This window comes from Mesoplodon densirostris, chromosome 7, assembly GCF_025265405.1.
Source record: "Mesoplodon densirostris isolate mMesDen1 chromosome 7, mMesDen1 primary haplotype, whole genome shotgun sequence".
NCBI lineage: Eukaryota > Metazoa > Chordata > Mammalia > Artiodactyla > Ziphiidae > Mesoplodon > Mesoplodon densirostris.
In genome coordinates, this window is record NC_082667.1 from 124,795,656 (window position 1) to 124,809,017 (window position 13,362).

General features: G+C 54.3%; 1 protein-coding gene across 1 annotated transcript; it reads right to left on the bottom strand.

Annotated features, from left to right (window-relative positions):
• Window positions 1-7,317: 7,317 nt before the first annotated feature.
• SPATA19 (spermatogenesis associated 19) lies at window positions 7,318-11,905 on the bottom strand. Its single transcript, XM_060105389.1, has 6 exons — window positions 11,828-11,905; window positions 11,602-11,658; window positions 11,017-11,109; window positions 10,749-10,840; window positions 7,665-7,742; window positions 7,318-7,384 (listed from the first exon to the last, which is right to left on the bottom strand). The coding sequence occupies exons 1-6, from the start codon at window positions 11,903-11,905 to the stop codon at window positions 7,318-7,320; spliced, it is 465 nt and encodes a 154-aa protein (XP_059961372.1).
• Window positions 11,906-13,362: the final 1,457 nt, after the last annotated feature.

The following is a 13,362-nucleotide window of genomic DNA, read 5'->3' on the forward strand; positions in this document are numbered from 1 at the left end:
CTCCCTCTGGGAGTGACAGGTCGCCATCTCCCCCGCGGAAGGCGGAAGCTCCTGGCTCAGGAGCCCCGCACACCACAGAGCTCCTCCTGGGACCAAGCCCTTCATCCCCAGGCCTCCAGGCCCACCCACAGAGAGCTGCCTTAGGAGGGCGCCCTAAGTGACAGCCCTGCAAGGGTGGAGGCTCTGAGGGGAGCACTAGGAAATGGTACTGCAAACCCGGAGGCCCGCACTCTCGCCTGAGGCCCAGCAGGGCGTCCCTTCCACAGGCGTGGGGAGCACCTGAGCCAGCCGCCCTCCCAGTGCTGCCGTGAAGCAGAGGGAGGGCGGCTCAGCCGCACAGACAGCCTTTGCCATCTTCCCCTCGAACCCCCCAGGCTTCCCCACCCCAGCCAAGCCCACTGACTGGGGACCCTGCACCTGCAGGCCGGGGTCCCCGCCCTCCTTGACAGAACCGAGCCCAGCTCCTGTTTTCCTGCGGGGCCTGGAGGGGGGGAGGAGGGGAGGGAGGGGGGTAGTGATGCAGATGCAGGGGCGAGGCGTCGGGGAGGCCCAGCCCCACCCCTGCACGTGGGCACCGGCCCGGCAACTGGGCTTCAATCCGGGAGGCACTGAGGGCTGCTGGTCTGCACGCACCCACCTCGGGTGGCCGGTGCCAGTGCCCCCGGGGCAGACGTGGACAGGACAGGGCAGCACGGCCAGCGCCACTGGTGGGTCCCTGGAGTCTGGCCTGGGCACGGCCAGCTCTCGCTTTGCCCTCCAGCCGCGGGCGCCCGCACCCCGCACCCTGGGGTGGTCTAAGGAGCTTGCAGAACTCGCCTGCACAGGCGGGAGCCCATCCCCTCCCTGTCTGGCACCCCACATTCAGGTCCTGGTTTGGCTGGGCGTCCAACACCCTCCTCTGGGCATGGACCAGAGCCACCCCAGCTCTCGGTGGACATCCAGGGCACAGGCTAGGCCTCCGTCGTGGGGGTCCCCATGGGGGTCCCCAGCGTGGGCCCCTCGCACCTCACTCTGGGCAACAGACTCAGGAGATGCTGCTCCCACGTCCGTGTCCCAAGGCTCCACCTTGCCAAGACCCAGTCTGTCTTCTGAGACACCAGAGGCCAAGGCTGGGTCTCGGTCCTGTCTCTTCCTAGGATTAAGTTCCCCGTTAGGAAACGACACACAGCAGCCCACCGCCAGCAGCACCTCCACCAAGTCCCAGGGAAGGCCGCCACGTGCAGCGTGGGGACCAGCTCCCTGCCCGCCTGCCCCCCCCGCCCCACCCTCCCCTCCCGGAAGGATCCATGACCCAAAAAGCCTTTATTAGCTCTTTCAGCTTCATTTAACTACACTAATGGCTTGGTCACAGCTGACTGGTCCCAAATTTGCCAGTGATTTTCTTTTAATTTACCGTGGCTCAGTCCCCGTGTAATACAGGTAGAGGAGGCATATTTGTTCCCAAACTCCCCTCCTGGGGTTAATCACGCACAGAACAAAACTCCATCTGAGCCACTTAATGATTTCATTTCCACCCAGGGTCTGGAGGAGCCGCGGCTACACCACCAACGCGGGCCCCTCGCTCCGCCCACTCCACGTGCTTGAGCGAGAGGGCGGGCCGGCCGGGCCCAGGACTGCGGTCTCCCTTCCTTCCCGAGGGCTACAGCGCCCCTGCTCAACCAGGTGCCTGAAGCTGGGGCCAAGGGCACGCCGCCCACCCCCCGCCCCCCGGCCAGCACGCACGTCCGGCTCCTTTCCTCGGGTACCCTAGCAGGTTCCACGGGGTTCTCTTGCACACACCTGTAGGCTACCCGCCTCCTCTCCTGCCGTGATCTCCACCACACCCTGCCTTCCAAACACTCAGGGCCAGGCCCACGTCCCTAACTGTCCTCCACACCTTCCCACAGGGCTGTCCCCTGCCTAGAAGACCCCTCCTCGTTGCCGGAGCCTGGAGAAGCCTCTGCTGAATGTCCCCTCGCAGGGAAGTCCACACTTTCTCTCAAGCAGAGACCACTCCCTCCTCTGCTCTCCCATCTATGCTCACACAACCCTGCGTTATGTCTGTGCCTGTCGGCCTTCCACCACCCTGAGCCCCTGAGGACGCCACAGAATGTTCGCCTGGGGAGCCGCTCGCGGCTGCACGTAAACGCTCAGGACGCTTCATTTGAGTTAGTAGCCCTACCATAGTTCATGGATGTGGACGTGAACTGTAGTCATCATTAAACTAAGATGCTCAAAGGCCTCCCATCTGCTCACGCTTCCCAAGTGGCGATAAAATCTAAACCCTGAGTCGCACACAGGCTTCACCTTCAGGAAACCAGTGTTTGCATGGAAATGGCACCATCTGGTGGTTTCCGGCAAAACTGGCGCTCAGTTTGGACTGTGAAGCAGGTGTTGTCCCTTCACTGGACTGTGACCCAGAAGCCTGAGGCTGAGAGGCCTGGCCAGCTGAGCGTCTCTTGGCGCCTCCCCAGGAGCATGAGGAGAGGTCGGGAAGGCAGAGCTTCTGGGACTGCAGAGAGTGGCCCGTGGACCTCTTCCCTTCCTCCATCCTCCTGCCGAGGTCTGGACTGCAGCCCTGCCCGCAAAGGTCAGCCTGGCCCTGCCCCAGGCACTCTCAGGGGCCACCCCTCCAGCCCGGCCCTGTCTGTCCATCCACCTGCTGGACATCACCTGCAAGGCCACATCAGGACCCAAACTGAGCCTACCCCATGAGACACCTTCCTGGGCAGTGCACCCCTGTAGCCAGCTGTCCCCATGTCCCTCCTTCCCCACTCTGCAGGTGCCACCATCACCAGGTCGCCTCCGTCCTGTCTCAAGCCCATCCCCTCGCTCCCTGGGGACCCCTCCTGGGCTCTCCGCCCCCATCCTCACCACAGCCCGGCTCCACAGGTAACACTCCTGCGCTTCCCATCTCTGCTGGGGCAAGGCCCCACCCGCGTGGCCTGGCCCGGGCCCCTCTCAGCTCCCTCCTCTGTGCCCCTCTCCCTCCGCTCCTGTCCAGCCAGAGCAGCCTTGCTGCTTTTCCTCCTGTCCTGGAGCCCCTGCCTGGCCAGTCCTACTGCCGCTCTTCTCACTCCCCTCCTCTGCTACATGAACAGGCGGAGGAAAGCTGCGAGGGGACAGTGATGGGAAGGGAGTGCAGGCGTCCCTGACCTCCAGGTATAGTGGGGCAGGACCCGTCCTACCTCTGCCCCCTCCCCTCCACAGTGTTGGGCTGGCCAAGGTCACCAGCACCACCACTACTGTCCACCAAAACGACCCCTCACCCCGGCGTACTGCACAGTGGTATGGCCTGAGACGGCCTGCATTCCAATCCTGGCCATGCGTCTAATGGTTGTGTGGCATCGGGAAAGCCACTTAACCTCTCTGAACTTCCAGTTCTTCACCTGCAAAATGAGGTGATGATTTTAAAATAAGCGAAAGTAAATCTTAGTTCTCTTCTCTGATCAGGGCAAGTTCCCATTACATATAGTACTTCTCCTTTATGGTAGTTGAGAAAATTGGGACTGATGTAGTCTAAAACTTTGTCTCCCCTGTCAAACCAAAAGTTCCACCAGGACAGGGACGGAGGTTTCATTTACTGCATGTTCCCCAGCCCAGCCCAGGACCCACGCACAAAGCAGCTGAGAGAGGAGGCCTGGAGCCAGAAGGCCGGGCTGGGCTCCATCACTGCTCAGTCACACGGTGACTGTGGTCAAGGTCACCACCTCCTGGTCTTACGTGGTCTCCTCGCTAATAATAAAAGTATCCACACCAAAGGGCAGCTTGGGTTAAGTGCTTATAGTCCCTGGTACATGCTAAGAGGTCACCAAACACTGGCTGTTATTCTACTGCACACTCAATAAATGTGAGAGCGATGTCTCCAGTCTCTGGTCTGTGTGTAAAGAGCTTGGAAGTCCTCACCCATCCTCTCAGTAAGAAAAAAAAGCTGAATAAACCAAAGAGCAACAACTCTTCCCAGATCCATCAGAGAACTAAGGTCACGGGGTAAACCGCTGACCTGAAACTAGGAGAGACCGACAGGTGGATAGAGACTCACAATGTACCAGAGCAGAACCTCCAGGAACCAGGGCCAGGGAGCAAGGCTTAAACTATAGTTGATGGACTACTGGTAACTCAGTGTGGACAGGCTTGAGAGTTAACAAGTCCAGGAGGCCAGTCTTAGGAAGGACCTAAGGAACCCCAGCAGGTTCTCACAGTGAAGATCAGAGAAACCTCCCCCACCCCCATCTCCCAGCAACAGGAGGGAGAAATAGCCATTTTGAAATATGTCTTAAGCGTTCTGTTTTCCTTAACAAAGGCCTGCTCTCAAGGAAATCTATCTTGCCAGAGCCTACCTGGCCGAGGGAAGGAAAATATTCAACTGTAGCCCCCTCCCGTTTTCCCGTCCCTCCTGAGGTAGGAGTTGGGGGAGAAACACATGTGAAGGTCACAGGCCAGGGGCACAGGTTAACTGAGACCAAGACCAAGTTAGAGGATTACAGGATGCTCCCCTCCCTGCCCCTCACACCTCACCACATCAATAGGGCTCCTGTAAAGTAAGAGGGGATTACACCTCAAAGAACTGCAAGCTTCAGGCCCTATTTAAGGAAGAATCTCTAGGGAAACCCAAAGACAAAAAGCAAGGACATGAAAGGAAATTTTAGCCTCTGACACCACAGCTGCTGGAAGGAGTAAACACAGCCTGACCCCTAACCAGACAAGTATAAAACCTCACACTGAAGGCCTGTCTACCTCAGTTCCTCTATCTCATTCATCTTACCTGGCTTTCAGCAAAAAACGACAAGGTATGATGAAAGGTGAAACATACATTCTGAAGAGACAGAGCAAGCATCAGACTCGGACATGGCAGAGAGGTTGGAATCACCAGACTGGGAATGTAAAACAACCTTGATAAATAGGCTAAGGGCTCTAGTGCAAAAGGTGGACACCATGCAAGAACACATGGGTAACGTAAGTAGAGAGATGGGAACCCCAAGAAAGAATCAGAAGGAAATGCCAGAAATAAGAAACGCTGAAATGGAAATGAAGAATGCCTTTGATGGGCTCATCTGCAGGCTAGACATGGACAAGGAAAGAGTCAGTGAGGTTTAAGAAATGTCAGTAGGAAGTTTCCAAATGGAAAAGCAAAGAGAAAAGAAAAAGAATGAAAAGAAGTGGAAGAGAATATGCAAGAACTGGCGGACAATTACAAAAGGTGTAACATTTGAGTAATGGGAACACCAAGAAAGAAACGAAAAGAACAGAAAAAATATTTGAGGAAATAATAGTTGAGAATTTTCCAAAATTAAGGACAGACCCCAACCAACAAATCCAGGAAGCTCTTAACACCAAGCAGGATAAACACCAAAACATCTACACCTGAACATATATTCAAACTGCAGAAAATCAAACACACACAAAAAAAATCTTGAACGCTGGGGTGGGGGGACCTTACCCAGAGAGGAGCAGGATAAAAACACATCCAACTTCCCTTCAGAAACCATGCCAGCAAGAAGAGAGTGGAGCAAAATATTCAAAGTGTTGGGGGGAAAAAAACCCCTAGACTTCTGTATTCTTCAAAGCTGGCCTTCAGAATGAAATGGAAATACTTTCTCAGACAAAGGAAACTGCTGCCAGCAGACCTGCCCTGCAAGAAATGTTAACAGTTCTTGAGGAGGAAAAAGGATGTAGGTCAGAAACATGGGTCTACATAAGGAAAGGAAGTGCTCTAGAGGAGGAGTAAATGAACATAAAATACTTGAGTGAAATAGACACGCCACACCTCCCCCAGGAAGTCCTCCTGCCCCAGCACAGCCCTGCCCCTAACAGCCCAGGAACCCCAGCACAGCCTGCTTCACACAATGGTAGGGGCCTGTCAGCTGTCTCCCCACAAGGCTGAGAGCGTGTGTCCCCAGAGGCAAGCCCGTGAGGTGCTCAGGGTCCAGTGAATAAACGATGGCAAAGCACGCACACCAGAGGCCGGGGTGGTGGTTAAACAGTGCATCTCTTTAGCAGCAGTTCAGCAGGAAGACTCCAGTGCTGCCACTGTCCGAAGGAAGGGCTCACCCGCTGGATTCTCTCTGCCCAGGTGTGGTCACTCCTCAGGTCAAGGGGGGTTGGACATCCTTCTGACACAGGCAGCTCCTTGACCCTGACGGGCATCAACCTGGGAGGCAGGGAAATGCCCAGGGGCGCATCACGGAAATGTGCGAAGGCTGACAGGCAGGGCTGGCAAGGCCTCCTTAAGCCCGCTGCTCCCGACATGCACAGAGCAGGATGCAGGAGTGGGAAGCCCCTCGAGGAGGAGGGGTGGTGTGTCAGGCAGGGCTGGTGCAGGAGCCTGGCTCCGCTCCTTCAAACACAGAGGTGCCAGCAGGCACCCCCGACTCCTCATCCCTGCTGATGTCAGCAAACCACGGACACGGTGCTTGCCACGTGCTGGACCCCATGGTCCACAAGGCAACGTCCTGAAGTCAGGAAACAGGCACCAGAGCATGAAGCAATCGCCCACGCTGGAGCTGGAAGAAAGCCATCACCTGCTCTCCAGGGTGGCCGAATCTCTACTGTGAGAACAGCTGCACCACCACACCCTCCTCTTACAGTCATTTGGGTCAGATGAGAAACCTAGGCAAAGTGCCTCGTGCAGAGCTGGCATACAGTAAGTGCTCAATAAATGCCAGCATACACCTGCACGGCCCTCCTCTAAGCATGCTGGTGGCCCCTCCGTCAGCCGCCACGACGATCAGCATGGTCTCTCCCGCGTGGCAGGGGTGCAGCAACCTTTCACGGACAGATACCTCCTGGAGAGGCATCTCCTGGCCTCCGCTCGCCACCTTCCAGAGCAGCACAAACAGCCCTACCATGACCACTGGTACCATGTGCAGGCCGAGAGGCCACACGACCCAAGGTCACGGCCCTGATCGGGGGCTGGGCCAAAACCTGTGCGCCCTCGCTCCCACCCCAGTGCTGTGTGACCCTGTGACTCAGAGAGGGGTCAGCAGACCAGCAGCGGCTACGCCCAGCAGCTCTAGCAACTCAGAGCTGCAGGTCCCACCGCAGCCTCGACCGCCCGGCCCCTGAGACTCCGGGGCCCATGGACAACTGAGAAGCACTGGTCTGCGACCCCACAGTGAAGACTCAGAGACGCAAATCTGACCTTGACTCCAAGTCCTTCTGGAAACCTGAGAGGCGTGGCAGGAGCCTCAGGCAGCTGCTTGCTCCCCGACCCGCAGTGGCCCAGGTGTAGGCCCCTCCCTGGTATTCTCAAGCCCCACCCAGTGCGCCGGCTCCCTGCCCAGGGAGGCCGTCCTCTTGGCCCGGCCCCTCACCTGTCAGCCCTCTCACCTGCTGCTCTCAGCAGTCTGAGTAGGAATTTCTCTTGTGAAGCTCCTGAGATGCCTCATCCGTAAGATGGCATATGCTGCAGGGGACAGAGGAGAGGAGAGGAGAGTCAGCGGGGAGAGCACAGGGCGGCAGAGCCCCCCCGAGAGCACAGACCCAGACCGTCGCACAGGGCCGGGTGGGTCGGCAGCCCGAGCCTGGGCCCAGGAGCTGAGTCCCGGGAAAAGGTGCTCAGCCCAGAGGGCCCCTGGCTTGGCCAGGCCCAGGGGTGGAGCTAAGGGAGACCCACGGAGAGGCCAGCAGCACTCCACCCACCTGTCCCCAGTTAGGACACGAATCACCTCATCTCGAACGCTTACCTTCGTCTCACCTGCTCTATCCGTTCTCGCATGGCATCATTTCTCACCTCGCTTGGCACTTGGAAGATGCGGGTATGGCTGCAAAACACCATCAGACGTTGGGGTTCCCGGGTTCCTTCTCTACTAACCAGTCACCGTGGAACCTCCAGGGTTGGAATCACGGGGGACCATAGCTCTGACCCTGTCACCATAAGCTTTTGAGCTGCACCTTCACCCTCCTTGTACCAGTAACACAAAGCATTCTTTTTACTAACCAAGTACCCCTGAGCCCCCCAACGATCCTGGGCAGGTAGCAAATGGTCCTAAGCAGAGTCAAGGAGACGGAGAGGTTACGCGCCTTTGCTAGAGTTACAGAGCGAGTCTGAATTCCTCTCCAGCTTCATCACCAGCTCTCTATCATCAGCATTGTGCCAGTCACTATGGTTTAGAGATCCTTCTAGAACATTCCGTCACAAAGAAGCTGCAGGCTCCTCTTTGCTGCTGTTGTTTTCATTTTATTTCACTGTTCTGGACTTGCCTTCCTCACCACGGTCCACTTCATGCCCTTCCCAACTCCACACCCCAACAAACCCTCACAAACCCTCCACTCCAGGAAAAGCAGCCTGCCCACTGGACCACCATTCTTGTGCCCACCGGACCACCCCATTCTTGACAGTGCCTTCTGGGTAATGCCTTGCTCTAGGTGCTTTGGGGTTTTCCCTGTGAATTCAGCTTTGATACCGCCTATAAGGACCCACAGCCCAAACATGCTCCGGAATATGGCTCATATTAAATGGAGCTGGTCAGTGCCCAAAGAGAGAGAGAAGAAAGGACAGAGGGCCTGAGGGGACTTGTGATGCCTCCAAGAAGAAGGGGACACAGAGGCTGGACGGGGTTGGCCAAGGTGCCAGGCTCCTGCCCGTGTGGAAGGCCCTACCTGGCTCAGGCTCCTGTGTGTCCAGTCCCTGCCCAGACACGTGTCAGCCCAGGTGAACGTCCTGCTAGGAACCCTTCTGAAGCCTAGGCAGCAAAGCCGAGAGCCTGTGCAGCCCGAACCCCTACTGTGCCCTCCTACAGGCGTCCCCAACATGTCCTTCAGTGCTCACATGCTTCTCTACCCAGGTCACTTGTATCCTTTCAAATGGGGAACTTGGTTTATGTTGTTCTCTCTTCCAGAGGCCCTAGCAAACATCAGGTGGCCAGTATACATCTACCATATAAATGAGCATTCAGTGGTGCTTAATAAAGGGATATGCAACCCTGACTACGTAGTTAATGAAACTAATAGGAGGATACCAAAATCAGTGGATCGGAGGGAGGACCAGGCTGAGTTTATTGGTTTAAAATCTCCACAGAATATCCAGAGTGGAAAACTTGTATGTAGATAATTGACTGATTTCTGTCCCATGTCTCCAAAGCTTTAACCTACTTATGCTACACAGCCAAGCTCTAAAAAACACCAGAGGATGATGTTCATATTGTCCAAAACAAGGAACTGCAACAGCCAGAGCTGGTAGCTTGGCCAGGTCAGGGGAGGACAAGCCTCCCACATGCAGGGCGGTGGACGGGGGACAGTCACCAATGTTCATGATTTGGGCGACCTTGGCCGGCTTCCCATCCAAAAAAGACCTTTCCCAGGGAGGCCTCAAATTAGACCATTCCTCTTATGCAATTCTTGAGCATCTGAATCCTCTTTTAAAATGCTAATGTAACTGGAAGGTGTAAACACAGGAAAACTGTACATCCTGAAGCAAAAACACATTTCTTGAGAAACGTATCTTCCTTGATAGGAGAGAGCAAAGCTGGCGATGGCGGCACAGGAAGGAAGCCAAGTCCAGAGATGAGAGAGGGCTCCTTCACAGCGGGGGGAAGCCCAGCGGAATCCCACAATGACTCTACTGGGAAAAGAGACCCAAGTGAACATGCATCCCAGAAGGAGGCAGGGAAGCATGTGCCGAGGCAGTGAGCCAGGTTCCAGGCCCAGCTCCCCTGCCTGGAACCTTGCTCTTCAGAGCCAGGAGAGGCGGTGGCGGTGTAGATGGTCTGTGCAGGCTGGGGTTGACACAGCAGCTACTGTGGAGCACAGAATTCTAGCCTCAGGGCTGAGAAACCTCCTCTCACCTCCGCCCAAGATGAGGGCTTTGGCTTTTTCACTTTATGAGCCTATTTTGTTTTCTTTTCTTTTCTTTTAACATCTTTATTGGAGTATAATTGCTTTACAATGGTGTGTTAGTTTCTGCTTTATAACAAAGTGAATCAGTTATACATATACACATGTTCCCATATCTCTTCCCTCTTGTGTCTCCCTCCCAGCCTCTCCTATCCCACCCCTCTAGGTGGTCACAAAGCACGGAGCTGATCTCCCTGTGCTATGCGGCTGCTTCCCACTAGCTATCTATTCTACGTTTGGTAGTGGATATATGTCCATGCCACTCTCTCACTTTGTCACAGCCTACCCTTCCCCCTCCCCACATCCTCAAGTCTATTCTCTAGTAGGTCTCTTTAAAGTGCAGCCACTTCTGAACAAATCAAGTGCAAAAACAACAGAAATCTGAAATTTAAACAGAAGCATTTAAGAAATGGTAAGCAAGCCCAGTTTTCCAACCCCTCTAGTCATTTTAAAATTTAGCAGTGAGCTGGGCTTTCAAGATAGCAAAAATATTCCCTTAAGACCCCAAAGTAAGGGCTTCCCTGGCAGTGCAGGTTCGAGCTCTGGTCTGGGAAGATCCCACATGCCGCGGAGCAACTAAACCCATGTGCCACAACTACTCAGCCTGCGCTCTAGAGCCCACGAGCCGCAACTACTGAGCCCAGGCACCACAACTACTGAAGCCCCCACGCCTAGAGCCCGTGCTTCGCAACAAGAGAAGCCACCGCGATGAGAAATGAGAAGCCCGCGCAACGCAACGAAAACTCAACGCAGACAAAAAAAAAAAAAGAGAGACCCCAAAGTAAGGCTGAAAAACTGTCAAAGGAGTCAACATCTCTAGAGAAGGAGAGCCGTGGGTTTGTGTTGGCCAGTAATCCCGAAGAGGGGGGGCTTGTGCCTCCTCTGCTTCCCCCTCCCCACAGCGTGCCTAGCTCGGGGCAGGTGAGATGCTTTACCTCCATCTTATGAACTGGATTCTTGTTCTTTCCTCCAGGACCTCCTGACTCTGGTTTGTTAACAAATCAGACTTTGAGAGGTGGTGCTTCACCTAGGAAATCGGGGTGGAGTCCAGTGGTTACTGCCCAGCAAGGACCCCATGGCCAGGGTGGAGCCCAGCCTGGACAAGCTCTGCCCACTTGCCCAGGACCCTTTGTGGTAGGACCCACCTCCCCCTTTCCTCCCCTTGCCCCCCCCCAAGGATGGGCGGCTCAAAGGTTCCATTACCGTGTCTCTGGTCACATGTGCATCTTGGCCATGCGTGGGAGGGCAGTTGGTGGACATCTTCTCCTTTATGTCCTGGGAAGCCTCTTCTTCAATCTGAAAGGCAAGCAGTTTCCCTCAGAAAGTGTCACTCTATCTGGCCCCAATTCTCCCTCCTCTTCCTTTTCCCTTTTCCTCTTCCCCATCACAACACACACATGCGTGCCCACACAAACACGCTGTATCGCACAGCTCCTGCAATTAGCTCGTCTGCTGCTACCTTCCTGTGGAATTCCAGGGACTCAGTAAGTCATGGGCCCAAGGTCCTCCTGAGACACCCTGCAGTGGGGCCACGCATCTGAAACCCCCTCCCCTCCCATGTGCCTGAGAAGCAGGGCGGGGCTGGTGGTGACGCCAGCCCGTCTCTGGAGAGGAGACAGCCCGGGTCCTTCCGGACATGTGGTGGATCAGACACGGCTCTAGGCAGGCTGATGGGCAATGAGCTTGGGTTTCCTGGTTGTAGGGGGAGGGACGTCCAGCTCCCTGCACCCACTGAGGCCAGCTCTCAACAATCTGTGGTGCCTTGAGTCCCAGAGGAATCTCACTCACTTTTTTCAACCAGTGCTGTACTATAGACACAGCCTCGCTCTCCACAACTTCCACATCCTGCAACAAAGTGGTAAGTCGATGCCCTCAGAATACAGAGAGACCCAGCCCCTCCTCCATTATGCACAGTTAGCACTGTGAGATCTTCTCTCCAGAAGTGGCAGCAGGGGCTCAGAGGGGAAACGATACCTGACACACTTTCCACGTGGCTACCACCAGCCCCACTTACCGAACTGACTTTCGGCGGGAAGGGGAAGCCGGCACCTTTCCGGGCGAGAATGTACACAATCCATGTTGTAATTATCATCTTTGGATTACGCCAAGCCTCCTTCGTGGCTCCCTCCTTCCATTGAAGCAGGCTGAGAACTCCTCTAGCACAAGGAGGTCCTTGGAGGGAGGTGCCCACCTGATTGGCTGGCCAACGATGATGTGACAATGACCTCCTTTAATCCCCAGGGTCAGAGTGGAGGTAGAGAAGAAAGGTGAGGAAGTGTCCACATTAGTGATGGCCACAGCTCAGAAATGGAGGTGGGAGGTGGGCAGTCAGGATATGAGCCTGAGAAAGATACAAGGGGGAAGTTACTGAATCAGAGATAGAAATTATGGAGGGTAAGGGAGGCTTATGGCTGGTCACCCACTCTTGAGCACTGCTGAAGCAGAAAGAGATTTTATAGTCAAAAGAATAAATTTGTAACAAAATAACCTGGGACCTCTAGACATTCGTTCAAACCATGCCACAGCATTTCTTATTCTTCCTCTTACAAATGGGGAGAATGGGCCCGTCCACCCAGAAAACATCAAAGATGGAGGAGCAAAACTCTCAACAAGGACGTTTTACTTTTGTGTCTACTTTGTTTACACAAGTGATTCAAATCACAAAAAATAATCCAAACAATAAGAGGTAAAGGGTAAAAAGTGCAAGTGCCATTTCTTGTGAAGCATATTTCCTGATTTTCCCAAGTCACCCATGGTGGACTGCCTAGGTGGAAGGACAGTTAAGCGGAAATGAAAGGGGGATTCTGTTGTGACTTCATAGTTGTGGGCAAACAATTGACAGGGGCTCAGATAGCTGCTATTCCCATCTAGAACCTTCACCAGGGAAGTGAAGTTCACAATATCCTAAAGCAAATGTTTAGCTGCTCTCAAAAGTAGTTGTAGCCTAACCCTGAGTCTATTCTCAAGGTCTCAGAAATGAGGGTTGTAATCCTGTCTCCACCACTAACCTGTTATGTGATGTTGACCAAATCATTAGTCCCTCTGGTCCTAGTTTCTCTGTCTTCAAAATGAAAAGAAAAGGATAATGTCTCTAGTTTTCTTCCAGCTCTAATAGTCTATAAATGTTCTATTCTGATTCTTCTGAAGAGTACAGAAAACCTTTATCTCACTCTCCCCAACTTCCCTAAAATAGCCACTATATCTCCTCACTCTCAACAAATCATCTCAATTTTACATCTTCTCTAGGCTATGCCAAGGCAACAAACAAGTCCCCAAATGAAAGCCGAGACTCACTGTCACTCTCCAAACACAAGTTCAGGGTAGCTGTGCTCCATGTGGTGACTTAGAGATACAGGGATGAATCCTTCCTCTGGCTCCATGCTGTCAGGGTGTGACCTCTATGACTGCCAAGCAAAGGAAGAGAACACATGGAGGAATAAAATCACCTCTTCTGTTCCAGCCCAAAGGCTTCTTCTTAAAGCTTTTTGGCCAGTATTAGTCATATGACCCCAAACCAATGCCAAGGGAGACTGGAAGCTGTAAACCAGA